Here is a 15,796-nt window from a genome sequence, read left to right on the forward strand (position 1 = left end):
TTAAAGATGTTTACACTTCACATGGCAGTTTGTCTTTACAGCAATTCTGTGAAGTTATATAAACTTTCAATTTTAATATACTAATACCATATTTTGTTTGAGATACAAAGAAGTTAATGGACAGCTAAGGGGCAAAATGAGAACTCAGATCTCCCAACTCTCAACTTAGAGCTTTCTTTGTATGGAATTAGAAAACCCTCGATCCATGGGTTTGAGTACATGTATTTAGCCTAGCAGTTTTTAAATGTGGTAGATTGGAGGGAAACAGCTGTTTCATAACCACATGAGATCAATTTTTTTATCCCTAATCTCTCTCTCCCCGCGCCTGTCTGCCTGCTTACATCCTGGGAGGACATATCAGAATTGGAGGCTGGAGCGGGCAGTGTAGTTTGCAAAAGCTCCCCCAGTGATAATGACATGTCTTCTCCCTGAGAACAGTTGATTTAAAGTCAAATGCCTAATATTCAGTAACACATATTGGTCTCTCTTGACTTACGTCATATTTGAAAATAAGTTTTATACTTAATTGCAGAATTGATGAGCATTTTAGGGATTTGTAGTTTTCTCTTTAATATTTCTTTCATACAAAGGATTGAGAGTACACATATTCAAACTGCAGGTAATTCTAACAGTGATTTATAGAGAATCTGTAGTGCAGAAGAGAGAAATGTTTAGCTTGGAGTTGGAAAAATCTTTGGCATTCAAAGGAAGTCTTCGTTACTTAGATTTTTCAAATTTTTCTTACATGATACCCACTTAACTCAAGTTTCTTGAGTCCAGCCTGCATTTGGAAGATGACTTCTTTTATTCTGTCACATTACTGCGGCCTCTGCATCAGCCCTCCCAGCCGAGATGTTCTGTTCTACATTGGCAAGTCCCAGTAATTCTCTTAAGCTGCAGCAGAAATCAGTGTTTTCAAGAAGATCGTAGCCCCTTCTGGGAAGGTTAGCTCTAATTATCTGTCTGATATAAAGTAGGTAGGATCTACATTAAATAGGTATTACATTTATTATATATGTCACTGTCTCTCGTGTCAAACTATTAATAATAGACTATCCTGAAGGAGCTCACGATTTAATACGAAGAAATACTTTTTAACCATACAATTGTGTCATATCCTGGCATCGTTTCTTCACTCAGCTGTTAAATACTCTTCTGAATTTGGATGCTGTCTCACTGCCTTGCCCCCTGGGCAGCCATTACCTGTAAATCACATTCAGCGCTAAGGATGAAACCTGTGACCATTCATTCTTGTTACCGAGTCTTTCAAACTATTAAAAAGTGTTTTTAAGAAATGTTAAAGCCTATTCAACTGCTGAAGTAAACTATAATTCATTACATTGTTGTTATAGCAACATCAGTCAAGAACTTCCTTGAATCTGCAAAACAAAACTTGATTCTTTTGCTTTGTGACATTTATGCCATTTGGATGACAATGGGGGTGAAAGGAACTCTGGGGATGATGTCAGGTCAGAGCAGTTCATTACGGTCCTTCTGTCAGCATAGTGTCAGCAGAAGGCTTAGGTGAATGCAGTGGTAGAGGATATGAAAAGATGATCATGAAGCAGGATATGAAAGACTATTAACTTGAATTCGGGTCTATAAATTGAGAGGGGGAGGTACTCGTGCAGTAGTAGTTCCTTACCAAAGAAATGTGCTGATTGGAGGCTACCTTGTCTTTCTACAATCTTTCTTCATAATGAACCAAAACTACTTAGGTGACCAGATTCCATTTAAGAATTGTTAAAATAACTACAGCCTTAAACCTTGTTGCTCGTTTTTATTCCTTACATATGCATGTTTGTTCTTGATGGTGATTTCTTTCTATTCTAAATAATTTCAACCTGAAGTCCTCCCTCAAAGCCTCTGTAGCTTGCGGGAAACGCTTTGTCATTCTTCTCTTTCCTGTTAAAATTTGTACTATAAAAGATGAAAATGATTCTTAAATTCTTGACTTGTTTTTAACATGGGGTGTCTCCCCCACTTTGCTTTTCCCCTTCCTTGGTTTTTTGTCCTCTGCCTTTCTTCCTATATGTATGTATCAGGTTCTATTTTTGTTTGTATAGGTCCCTACCATCCCAAATAATATTTTCATTGAATAACATCTTTCCTCTTCATATTCTCAAATATAAACTAATTGTCCTTTCAATTTTTATAATTATGTTTCATGGACTGATTTTTGTCTTTCTATGTAGAGAGAAAAATGTATTGTAATAGATGGTCTGATTTCTGTTCGTTGTATTTCTGGCATTATCTGTGGGAATTCTTCTTTTCCTCCCCCTAGTCTGTGTGGTTGGGGGTGGGTGCTCTTTGTCCCCAAATTCAGAGCTGGCACGCATGATCTCAGGCCCAAGTAATCCAGGGCATTGGAACCCCTTGGCCTTACTCAGCCTTAGTTCAAGGATGGGCATTTGGCTCAGACAGAGATGATGGGGCAAAGTGAGTTTGGTAAAAATCACAGATTACTGTTTTGGGGGCTCCTTGAAACTCAAAGGTCATACATGTCAAGTCCACTCTAAAGTGAAGATTGAATGTGCTGTATTAACAGTTGATTTGGTGCACTGCTTACAATAGTAATACTGCGTCTTCCATATAATACTATATATAAGTTGTTACTTGCTACGCACCATTGTAAGGGTTTAACATTACTTATTTAATCATTGCAGCAACTGTTTGATACAGATACTTTTATAATTCCCATTTAGTAGACGAGGAAGTGAGGGTTAAAGAGGTTATGTTACCTGTCTCAGTTCATGCAGGTAATAATGGTGTTATCAGTATTAAATTCAGACATTATGGCTCAGAGCTCAGGTTCTTAACCATTACGTTCCCTTGCCTTTATTCAAAGGCTGGAGATTTTGTTTAAAATCAGCTTTATTAAGATATAATTTGCATACAATAGAAGATACCAGTTTTAAGTGTATAGTTTTATAAGTTTTGCCAAATTAATACATCTGCGTAACCACCACCCTAATCAAGATATAAATCATTTCTATCACCCTAGAGCGTTCACTTGCACTCTGTCTTCAAACCTTACCTCTGACACCTGGCAGCCAGCGATCTGGTCTGTTTTCTATCACTATAACTTTGGCTTTTCTAGGATTTTTATTAAGGAAGTCATTCAGTACATAGTCTTTTGTGTCTCACTTCTTTCATTTGGCACCATTTGGCACAATGTATTTGAGATTCAATAATATTGAATGTATCAGTAATTGTTTTTTTAATTGCTGAGTAGTATTACACTATTTGAATATAACATAATTTGTTGTGTATTTATCAGTTAAAAGATCCTTGAATTTCTTTGTTTTTAGTTTTTGGTGATTGTGGAGAAAACTGTTGTAAACAGTTACATTCAGGTTTCTGTGTGAACATGTCTTCGCATATCTTGCATATTGCAGGCTTGTATGGCCAAGTGTATGTTTAACATTATAGGAAACTGCAAAAACCGTTTTCTGAAGCGACTGCATCGTTTTGCAGGAGTACCATATAAGATTTCCAGTTCCACGTCTTTGTCAACACTTGATGTTTTCAGTCTTTCAAGTTTTAGTCATCCTAGTGGGTGTGTAGTAGATTCTGATTGTCATAATTTGCATTACCTTAATGACTGATGATGTTGAGCTTATTTTCCATTTGCATATTTTTTTATGAAGTGTTCTAATCTTCTGTCCATTTTTCTCTTAAGTTGTAAGGTTCTCTATAAATTCTGTATACAAATCTTTTGCCATTTCTGTGTACTGTGATATGTTCTCCCAGTCTGTTGCTTACCTGTTAATTTTCTTAAGTGTCTTTTGAAGTGTGAAAGTTTTAAATTTTATGTCCAGCTTATTGACTCTTTCTTTTACGGTTTATGACTTTGTGCCCTCTCTCAGAAATTGTTTAACATGGTGATTTCTTATTTGAATCATAGGTTATGTAGAAATATGTTTAATTTCTAATTGAGAATTTTCTGGATATTATATTATTACTGATTTCTGATATATTCAGCTTGGTTCAGAGAATATGATTTATATGAATTTAGTCCTTTTAAATATATTGAGACTTGTTTTGTGGTCCACATCTTGGTTAATGTTCCATATGCACTTGAAAAAAATGAATATTCTGCTGTGTGTAGGCTGTTATATTCTATAAATGTCAAGAAATCAAATTGGTTGATGTGTTGTGTAAATTTTCTATACTCCAGTTTATTTTTCTGTATACTTGTTCTATTAATTACTGAAAGAGGGGAGTTACAATCTTTATTCCATCTATGATTGATTGTGCCTTTGGTTATCTCTTAATTCTGCCAGCTTTTTCTTCATGTATTTTGAAGCTTTGTTAGAGGGGTACACACATTTAGAGTTGGTAAATTGATCCCATTGTTATTTTGAAATGCCCCTGTTTATTCCTGGTAATATTCTTCTGAAGTCCGTTTAGTCCAGTGTTAGTACAGTAGTCCCCCTTGTCTCCAGGGTTAAATTCCAGGACCTCCAGTAGATGCCTGGAACCGTAGATAGTACCGACCTTATAGAGGGTGCGGCACAAATAATGCCCCTTTTTATTAGAAAATCATGAGCATGTATTTCTGAAACATAACAATATCACACTCAAGCACACCATATGATGTTTTAGGTAAAATGTTCAATTTGCTATCTACTTTGTGCAAGACATTCACATACCCTACCAACCACATAAGTGGGCATTACTTCTGCTGGATCCTGTATACAGGGGTGGGCAAAAGCAGCTTTACAGTTCATATGGAAAACAACATATCACTAATAATAAAACAAGAATAAACTGCTTCATGTACTCATAACTCTAAACCTACTTTTGCTCACCCTTGTAGATATGTACTATGTTTTTTCCTGTACGTTCACACCTATGATAAAGTTTAATTTATAATGTAGGAACAGTAAGACATTAACAAAAATAACTACTGAAATAAATCAATTAGATAATACACTGTAATAAAAGTTGTATGAATGTGGTCTCTCTCTTTTGATGACTGAGATGGCCACTAAGCATATACAGTGTGGATCTACTGGACCAAGGATGACTCATGTCCTGCGTAGAATTGATGAGCATTTTAGAGATTTATAACTTTCATTTTAAGGTTTCTTTCATATCACTTAGGTAATGTCTATTGGCCTATTTTCAGATTAACTGTTTCTTTCCTTAACTTATGTTTCATTCATTGATGAACTCACAGAAATGATCCTGTGTCTCTGATGTTTTTTTTTTTAAACTTCTTGCAATTGCATTATACCCTCTCTTACAGTTTCCATGTCTTTTGCTATGTTTTCAGGTACTGTATTTTTCAGCTCTAGAGTTCCAATTAGTTCTTTGTATGTCTTCCATTTTCCTCTTAGTTATATTCATGTGTTCCTTTAAGCCCTTGAGCATATTTGTAATGTATGTTTTGAAGTCCTTTTCTGCTAAATCCATTATTTATTTATATTTGTTTCCCTTGAATGGTCTTCCTCATTTATGGGTCATGTTTGCTGTTATTTCACATGTATAGTAATTTATTTATTGGATAGTAGACATTTTATTTTACTTTTAAATATTTTACTTATTTATTTTTAGAGAAAGGGAGAGAGAAAGAGAGGTAGAGAAACATCAGTGTGTGACTGCCTTACGTGTCCCCTACCAGGGACTTGGCCTGCAACCCAGGCACGTGCCTTGACTGGTAATATTTGTTCTTCTGAAATCTGGGAATCAAACTGGTGACCTCTTGCTCCGTAGGCCGGTGCTCAATCCACTGAGCCACACCAGCCAGGGTGGATAGTAGACATTTTAAACTTTCTGTTATTGAATGATACATTTTAGATTTTATTTTCTTCATTTATAGTGTTGGACTTTAGAATGAAGTTAAGTTACTTCCATATCAGTTTGGTCCTTTTGAGGATTAAAAATTTTAAATTAAAAAATTTTGAGGTAGATTATGAGGAGCCATTTTTCTAGAGCTAGATTATTAGCTCTGCTACTAATGACACTACTAATGAATGCCCTGTGTTTTCATAGCTCCCTGGTTATAACTGATCTTGTGGAGTTTTACCCTGCACGTGTGTGAGTAGTAGTATTCGGCGGTGGACTTGACTGGAACCCTGTATAGATTGTAGAATTCTTTCTCCTTGTAGCTCCTTCCTCTGTGGTATCCTGCCCTGTAATTTCCCTCCCTTAACCCTTCCTGGACTCGGTGAGGTGGTGGTTCTGCGCTTGAGTTCTCTTTCCTTGGGTCTGTGAAGCTTTGTGTAAAAGCAAAAAACTGGGTCTGTGATACAGTGCCCATCACTTCATTCGTTCATCTTCCCTCAAAGAGATCAGAACTGTGCTGCCTGTGGCCAGTATATGAAACAGTGTTGCCTTTACTCCTCCCACCTCCAGCTTTCTAAGTGTGTACAGTAAGTGGGTACTTTGCTTGCCGTTCAATTTTGACCTCGAGTGTAGAGTGAGCTAATTGTGTTTCCCTGTGTTCATCAGCCCATCCAAGGCTCCTCTTTTGCTTTGTTTTACCTTTTTATATTTCTTTGTGAATTGAACATTTTTTCTTATTTCACATGTTGACATCTCTGAAAAAGTGGGTTATGTGTTATAGATGATGGAATTTTAAAAAACTCCTGTTGGCTAACTGGCCATTGGATGTAATATCTGCCATTTTTTGCAGGTGTGTGAATACAGAAACTGCCTGCCTCAAAATTTTAATAAAGGTTTCAGCGATTGGAAGGAAGTTTCTGAGACAATTGTGAATTACTGTTTTATTCCCTATGAAGTAAATGTTTGTATGTGGGAGTGAGGGGTGGAGGAGATTCTGGGATGTGGTGAATTGGACGTGCCCAGCAACATTCCTGAAGCTGGAGTCATACTTAGTTTACCTGGCTAAGTGTAAACCTGGCTTAACATCCCAACACCAGTGGCTTTAGTTCTCTTACATAAAATGCTGCCTCACCAAAGTAATGGAATATATTGTGTGGGGAAATCTGGATATCAGTGAGTTAGTCAAATATTCATTCAGAAAAGTGAGACACTGAAGAATGAGAATTTGTAGGAAAACCCTGAATTATGTGTGTGTGTGAGTTTATGCATTTTTTTCCCTCACAAGAGTGATATATAATAAAACTTGTTTAAGTCTAAAAGAGCTTTTTAGAGAAACAAAGTAAAATTCCTGACTGGTAAGAAAGTATTATCATAGTTTAATTAGTGGAGCTGTTTCTTTTTGAGTAATATATAATGATACGTCTTACTATTGATGACATTTTTAGGTGCTGTTGATTAAGGGATTGGATTTCTCCCTCCACTTCATTTTTATTCCCCTGGCCTCTTTTTGTTTTCTATCCTGTTGTGATTTATGTATGTCTTTGTATGTAGCCCTGTAAAATAATGTATTTTTTGCATGTTTGAAGTGTATATAAATTGCATCATGCCACAGACATCATTTTCATTTCTGTTTTCACTTGACAAAGTATTTAGCTATGTTGCTCTATGTAGTTTTGGTTCATTGCTTATGACTGTTGGTGATGTTTTATAGTATATATCTAAGTACATTTTGCTTCTCCATTCTAGTAACTATGAGCATAAGGCTGCCTCTAATTCTCTGCCACAGTAAGTACGTGGCTTGTTGCAAGTGTTCTCATACCTCTCCATTGACAGATGTGGGTGTTTTTCTTGGCTGTACACCACCCCTCCCACCACATATGTACACATTAATACATGCACAACTATATGTAAATTTACACTTATAGACATACAGTATACATACATGTACTCAGGGATGTATAGCTGTATACATCTGTTCAAATGTAACCTTAAGAGTGGGATTATGTGGTCATGAGCATATGAATATTCAATCCGGGTTGGTTCCTAGAATGTGTCTGCATGAAGATTCTTGTTTTTCCATAAGCTGCCTAACATACTTGGCATTCCAATTTTCTAATAATTGAATGGGAACAAAGAGTATTTTATTGTTTTAATTTGCATTTTTGGTTGCTAGTGAGTTGGAGCATCTTTCTGTATACTTGAAAGGCAGTGTGTTTCCCCTTTTATGAATTAGGAATTCACTTTTCTCCCCATTTTTTTCTATTGAATTTTCTGTTTTGCATGTTGATATACAAGAATTGATTGTGTTATGGTGCTTTGGGAGATATGAACAGGCCCAGCAGGGGGTTTAATTTATTTGTGATTTCCTCCTTTCATTTGATGGGTCTGTAAACATTTTCTGGGGGGGGTCTGTGTAAAGTTTTTTTGGGTTGTATAAAATTTCAGATATCTGTATGATGCTTGGCCTGGCTGCCAATTTATATACTAGCTATGCGTGTATATGTGCTTAGGTCTTCTAGCTCATGCTGTTGGTTGGCGGAGTGGAATGGGTACTAAATGAACTGATTACAGTTTTTCCAAGAACCTACTCTGGGTACGTTTTTGCACTTCAAAATTGGGAAGAGTTAGTGGTGTTTTGTTAGGATCTCCTCTATGTTTATGTAATTTCTTTGCTCTTTCAGCCTTTTCTTGGGAAGGGGAGTGGTAGGTCAGTCCTTGCCCTCCTTTATCTACTCTACTTATTTATAATATGAATTCCGTGAAGTTTTTAGCGTGGGTGGATACCACTCTCCCCAAGTTTCTATCACTGATACAGACTTTTACATATTTTCTTTTTGTGTATTTATCTACTGTTTATACCAGGAATTGTACTGAGTACTTAATCTATTGTATTAATCAGTTCTGTGACTCTATCATGTAAATATTATGCCAGTTATACAAACGGAGAAAACAGGATTAGAAAGATTAAACCATTTGCCAAGGTCAGGAAAGTATAGGTGGCATACCTAGGGTTAATTTCAGTTGAATTCCATTTTTGCTGCAAGTCTTGACTTTTAATGTGGTTAAAAAGCTAGCTTTTGATGAAAAAAATGGAAACTTTCGTCTCTTTAATTCACATGTTACTCAAAAGCTATTTCTTAAAAGTTCCTGCTAAACTGATCGGATAATTTATTTTTAGGTACTGCATGCAACTTTTAGTGTTAGTGCAACACATTATATGACGTGTATTATAGTCCTCTTTTCTCTTCTTTTCACTCAGTTTTGTTATAACCAAAACATGCTCTAAAAAACTAATAAAGTTCTTAAAAAATGTGGTGGGGGAGATAAACGTCACCTCCACTCTGGGTTTTGAGCCTTAAGGTAACCGTGTTGAGCACCGAGCAGGGACCAACTGTACCTATGAAATAAAATCTCCATCCCAGGTCTGCTCTTCAGCATCCTTCAGCTTCAAACTGGAATCACAGAGCAGCCTGTAAGCTCTTCCACACCCGTCAAGAGGGTCCCTAACCCAGCTTCCTTAACTCCATCAAGCAGGAGCAAGATGAAGACTTTGTTTCAAAAGAAAAGTATCGAATCCCCACCTTTAGGAGATTTTGTCTTCTCAGTCTAGCAGAGTCAGCTTGACAAAATCAATGGAGTCTAATAAGCCAACACACTACATATACATGGTTAAACTCTGAACTTGGGTAGCATTGAGATTTTATAACTTTTTGTATAGCCTCACACTCTTCAGATAGTATTCATGCCTAGAAATTTTCCTTGAAGGAGTGGGTGAATTTTCATTTACAGTTTAAGTGTCATGTATTACCAGTAAAATTTGATTTGTGTGCCAGTGACACAAATCTTGGTAAATACTGGCTTACACAAATGAGGATTGACTTTTCTCCTGTAGTGTGAGGTCCAGGGGCAGGCAGTCCATGGCTGGAGCAGCGGCTCCATGGCTGGGGCTGGGGCTGGGGCTGTCATCAAGAAACCAGTATCCTCTCTTCCTAGTTTATGGTTTTTATCTTCGGGGTCATGGGATGGCTGTTGTATCTCTCGACACTTCACCCAAGTTTTTGGAAGGAAGAAGAGGGGAAGATAAAGGGAAATATTTTTTTATAAGTCTTTGCATTTTTCTGGTAGACAGTGTCTTTTCAGAGATTAATAATTACCCTTCAGTGACCAGAAGTCTGTCATAGTTGGTAGGACTTGGTATTTAACTCGTAGTGTCTGGGAGTAGTACACAGTCGTGGCTAAGAGTGTGGGCCTAAGTTTGACCATTTCTGTAACTCAATTTTTTCATTTATAAAATGGGTCTAATAATAGGTACCAGCCAACACTGTGTTATTGTAAGGATTAAATGAATTAATATATGTCATTGTTTTAATGGATATGATATGCTATTTTAAGTATCAGCTATTGTTACTTATCGTCATTACCTGGAAAAGTTACTGAAATTGGAATCGTAAATTTATCACTCAGGGAATTTGTTTCTTTGAGATGGGAAATAAAAGAGTATTTGAATTAGTGGGTCTGGGTAGGTGTTTTGAATACAGGGATGACTGAAGAAGATAAGATGGTAGAACTTCCATAAAGACTCTTGTAATCGCATTGCACTGTTAAAAATTATGGGCAAGATAAAGTATGGGGCTGTTTTAATATACTCATTTAATTCATTTTACAGCTTGATGGCCCTTAGGGCCATCTTGAACAAATTTTCATTTTTACCTGCAATTCCCTGAGGTTTATTCAGCTCAATAGAAATTTCATCTTCCTTTTTTTTTTTAAAGTAGATATGGAAAAATGTCATCTTTCATTGATAGGATATTTGAAGACTTAGCTGTGTATAAATATAATTTTGTTGTATTGTTGTTGGCCTTTTCCAATTTGAGATCACTCTATTTTTTAAAATGTATCAATTATTTTTCTATTTTCTTTTAGCCCTATCTGCTTTGATATGATCGAGGAAGCATACATGACGAAATGTGGCCACAGCTTTTGGTAAGGTGATTTTCTTTAGTGAAAATTGTTTTTTGGCAGTCTTAAACTTGTGTGTACCTGCAGTCAGTGAGAGGTTATGTTTTTGAAACTAATTTTGGTTATCTTGTAACCATATTATTTATTTGATAATCTTTGCAGGTTCTGTGGCTCAAGACAGGAAACATATGGTTAGTGCCTAGTGTGTGTGAGCTACTGAGATTGGCCATAGGCCTTACAGATGGATTTTAAAACTTTGGGTTTATTAATTGTTGGAGAGCTTTGAGTGTTGTTTTAGAAAATTGGGGAGTAGGTGAGTGCTGGGTAATCAAGACGAAGTACCACCCAGTAGAGCAGGCTAGAAGGGTGTTGGAAAAGGATACAGAGGATTAAAAAGTTCTGTGTTCTCTTCTTGAACACTTTGCTCAGTGTTATCTTTAGATTACATGGCACATTAATATATGTATTTTTTCAAACCTTTAGTTGTGGTAAAATACACATAATAAAATTTACCACCTTAACCATTTTTTAAGTTGAGTAATGTTAAGTATGTATACATTGTTCTTCAATCTCCAGAACTTTTTCTTGCAAAATGGAAACTCTATACCCAGCCTCTGTCAGTTACCATTTAACTTTCTGCTTTTGTAAATTTGACTATTCTAGACCTCATAAAAGTGGACTCAAACAGTGTTTGTCTTTTTTGAGACTAGCTTAATTAGTGTAATGTCCTCACGTTTCATCCATTTTGTAGCCGTATCAAAATTTCCTTTTAAGGCTGAGTAATATTCCCTTGCATGTATTAGATTTTGTTTGTCTACTCATCTGTCAGTGGACACTTGGATTGCTTTTTCACCTCTTAATTATTATTGATAATGCTGCTTTGAACACTGGTGTATGAATATCTCCTTGGGACTCTGTTTTCAGTTCTCTGGGGTCTATACCCAGAAGCGGAATTGCTGGATCATAGGTAATACTATGAGTAATTTTTTTGAGGAACAGCCATACCATTTTTCTATAGTCGTACCATTTTACATTCCTGTCAACAGTGCACTAGAGTTCCGATTTTTCCACATCCTTGTCAACATTTTTTTTTAAATAGTAGTCATTTAATGGGTAGATAGATTATCTGTGTATGTTTAATTCTTTTAGTTTATTTTTTGGCATATTCCACTTTCAAACATCTCCATAAATGACTTACACTGATGGTATATTATTTTAGCCTTAGTATTTCTGTTGTGTTCTAATCATCATTATATTCTAAATCATGTTGAAGTTAGACCCATAATTTTGTACTGGAGTTGACTGTGATACCTGGTAGGTTATTATCCATTAGTCAAGGAGAGTACTGGTTGTTCTCACCAGTCTATAAGTCCCTTAGTTTGATCTGGAGCACAAGGCTTCATTGTAGGTATTGATATATCCACTCTGCCAGTCATTTAAAAAGAAGTTTAAAATAAAAACTACTTTCGTAGCAGACATTATTATGGTCCATCAGTCACTTTCTGCTCTACATTGCTGCTGAAATTCTGGCCATGTGGCTCCTGTGTCCAGGCCGACACATCATGTGTGACCTTGGTCTCTCCAGGCCAATGGTTTAGCGGTGGTGTTGTCTTTGGTCCATGAACTGATCTGGCACCTTAGCATTCCACAGGAAGCCACGTGCTTCTCTTAGAGACTTTGGATTTTGATCATTCTAGAAAATTAGTTTAGATGGAGCAGGCTTTTTCAACCTTGGTAGTATTGGCATACTACACCAGATAATTATTTGTTGTGGGTGAGTACCTTGGGTATTGTATACTGTTTAGCAGTTTCCCTGGCCTCTCCCCACTAGCAACCGTTCTCCCCTAGTTCTGGCAACCAAAAAAATGTCTCCAGACATTGCCAGATACTCCTTAGGGGACAAAATTGCCCTCAGGTGAGAACTACCGATGCAGAGCTGCAAGAGCAAGCTCTTGAGGTGGTAGACCAGGCTAGTTCTGGCTTGACAACTTCCCTTTGTCAGTTCGCTCAGCCTGTCTCTCCTGCTGCTGCTCGCTACCCTCTCCCTCATCCTCCTTCTACTTCTTCACCTCTTCTTCTTTCACAGATTTGAAGGTGTTAAAGTCTTAATTTCTTTCTAATTGCCCTCCTCTAGCTTCTGTATTCACTGTGGCATTTAAAAAAGGTGCTGAAGAATCTGCTGAATCAGTTCAATAACCTTGCTTGGCTATGTTGTGAAGTGTTATCAATTACTGATTGACTTTATAACTGGACAGGCCTGGACTTTCCGAGGAGTCCTGTTAATATTCATGATGTGTCTTTGTCATTATCGAAAAGCTTCATTATTTTTTTTGCAATAACAGTTTACATTCAATATTATTTTATATTAGTTTCAGGTATACAACATAGTGATTAGACTTTTATATAATTTCTGAAGTGATCTCCCTCCCCCATAAGTCTAGCCATTGGTTTTTTCAGTTCCTTTTTGTTCCCCTTCAAATAAAAATAATTTAAGCTTAATCCTTGTTACAATTCAAGTTACTATGTTACACTCTGATGTGAATGTGTTTTAAAGTATCCACCAAAGAGCAGGTTTTGGTTGGATAGAGACCTTCCGTTGGCAGGGGCTAATAATCCTAGAGGTTGGCACTCCCATTGTCAGGTTTGCTAAACTGCGAAACATTTTTGCACCTTGCTTAAAGCAAAAGCTCACGATTATTTACTCTATCCTAACATGTAAGGCCTATGGAACTTCAGTCACTAACAGTAGCTTATTGTATCATCTCTGCTAATTTGAACCCTGGCTGGTAATCACAAGCCAAGCAGTACACCACTTGAAGGCTCCATCCAAATTATTACCACTAAATTAAACTGGACTACATCAACTGTTTATCCCATGTCCTGCTTATAAATGGTAATTCTTTCCTAGAACTAGGTTGGGGATGATATAACAGGAACTCCTTTCTCTTTATTCGTTCCCACTTGACAGTGAGCCTGCAATTAGTTGTAGCCTAACTGAAGCTCAATAAAAAATCTGGCTTCTATACGATACAGAGTTAAGGATTGCTCTCTGTCTTTGTCCCTTGGCTGCCTCCAGCTTGTCCCTTGCACCTTGCTTCTCAGATCTCTTGTCTACCAAGTCGTCATTTACTGTTTTGCTTCATTACAAATTCATTATGCTTCACAGGTTCCCTCAGTGTTGTCATCTTACAGCATTACCTTCTTTGAGCAAGCTTGGTGCCAGCTTGCTTTTTGGGACTTTTTACTAATTCATCATCTTGCACCCTGCTGTTAGTTTTTCTTTATACGTGGTCATTATATATGACCACTGTTTCTGATTTGTCTTTGTTGTTCTTGTTATAGTCCCTTCTTCTAGAATTTCCTGATTATTTATAATTTTTTATATCTACTTATCCCTGTTTACATAGAGAGGAAAAAATATTCACATTTTGCAGGTAAACATACTTGAAAGAAGAAGTGGCAACCATATGCAGCTATAGAGAATATTCATTCTTTATTATCAGATACACATTTAACAGGACACAGGCACCCATTTATGTCAGCACAATTGGCACTGAAAAATTATTTTTGAGAGTTACAGTGTGAGTAGCTGTCGAAAATTTCTCAGATTTGGTCGAGTGATGTATAAAAAGTTTTTTAATATAAGACAATGCACAATTGTAAAAAGCCTAACATTACAAAAGTATATAAAGAGGAAAATTTCTTATAATCTTATTTCTTCAAGTATAACTGTTAATAGTTATTGATAATTTTTCATGGTTGTACTTATTTTGATTTTTGTTGGGTATATGGTACATTGCATTGGATTGGTATTTACAAATTTATTTAGCCAATTTCCTAGTGTTTTGATTATTTCTAATTCATTTTGTTATTTACAGATAACCTTGAATCAAACACATTTCTACATATATATCTTTCCTTGTTTCCTTAGGATAAATTCCTAGAAGTAAAATCATCGAAGGGGATGCACAGCCTTAAGGTTTTTCATGTAACTTGCCTTCTAAAAAGTGGCAGTTACCTTTCTTGGAACAGTACATGAGATATTCCTATCCACATGTACTCTTGAACTCTGACAATATTTTATTTTTCCATTCTAATTGGTAAAAATTAATATATAACTTTAAATCAATTTTTTATTCCAGTGGGGTGATATTTTTCTCATGATTATTGACTAATTTTTTTCGTAATAATTTTCCTGTTTTTCTCTTAGTTACATTTTTTGAATGCGCTCTTTTCGTATTAAGGATATCAGCACTCCAAGAACTCAAATTGTCTGTTTGCTTAATTAAATCATAGACATTTGCTTTCCATGATGGTGTCATCTGTTATTTCAATTGCATAAACATAAAAGTTAGTAAAGCTTTTTAAATGTTATATTCAGTAGATTTGTTATTTGAGTTCATTTTTCAATAACTTTTATATACTATTGTCTAGTAAATGCCCTGAGTATCTTTATGATGTAAAAATTGAAGCTGAAATAAATTTGATATCTGATTACTTATGTTGAAAATGAGCAATAGAAGACTAATGGGCATTATTTTGTGACAGTTTATTAATCTATCACTGACTTAATCAAACCTATTTTATTTTATTTTCTCTGCTAATAGCTACAAGTGTATTCATCAGAGTTTGGAGGACAATAATAGATGTCCCAAGTGTAACTATGTTGTGGATAATATTGACCATCTGTATCCTAATTTCTTGGGTGAGTCTTTGGAATTGATTTCTTTTTTACTTTTTAAAATACTCCTTCCCCAAAACTGTATGCTAGCACTAATTCAGAAACCATAGCTTTGAGTAAGCAAGTCTCTCTTTCCTACTCACCAGGTGCTTTCCCTAATCTTACCAGGATTGTGACAGAGTCCATACCATATCATACTGTTTTTAAGTTTCTAAAATCAAAATTTGATTGACACAGCTTGTAGAACTTGTATAGATGGCTGGACGGAATGTGAGGCTAACAGAGCGACAGATGCCCGGAGTGCCGGTCTTTGCAGAGTGTTGTGCCTCCTGCTGTTCCTGCTCCAGGGCCACAAGTGCGGAG

At 36.2% G+C, this 15,796-nt stretch overlaps 1 protein-coding gene across 3 annotated transcripts in view; it reads left to right on the top strand.

Moving 5' to 3' along the window:
- COP1 (COP1 E3 ubiquitin ligase) overlaps positions 1-15,796 on the top strand; it is a 118,637-nt gene that overhangs the window by 3,025 nt on the left and 99,816 nt on the right. For all 3 annotated transcript variants that reach the window (XM_054587726.1, XM_054587728.1, XM_054587727.1), the window contains exons 2-3: positions 10,717-10,776; positions 15,360-15,457. In XM_054587726.1, coding sequence (XP_054443701.1) covers positions 10,717-10,776; positions 15,360-15,457 — 158 coding nt within the window. The remainder of the gene's footprint in view (positions 1-10,716; positions 10,777-15,359; positions 15,458-15,796) is intronic.

The sequence above is a fragment of the Pteronotus mesoamericanus genome, unplaced genomic scaffold (assembly GCF_021234165.1).
Source record: "Pteronotus mesoamericanus isolate MK-2021 breed Mesoamerican mustached bat unplaced genomic scaffold, CSHL_Meso_final scaffold_1186, whole genome shotgun sequence".
Lineage (NCBI taxonomy): Eukaryota > Metazoa > Chordata > Mammalia > Chiroptera > Mormoopidae > Pteronotus > Pteronotus mesoamericanus.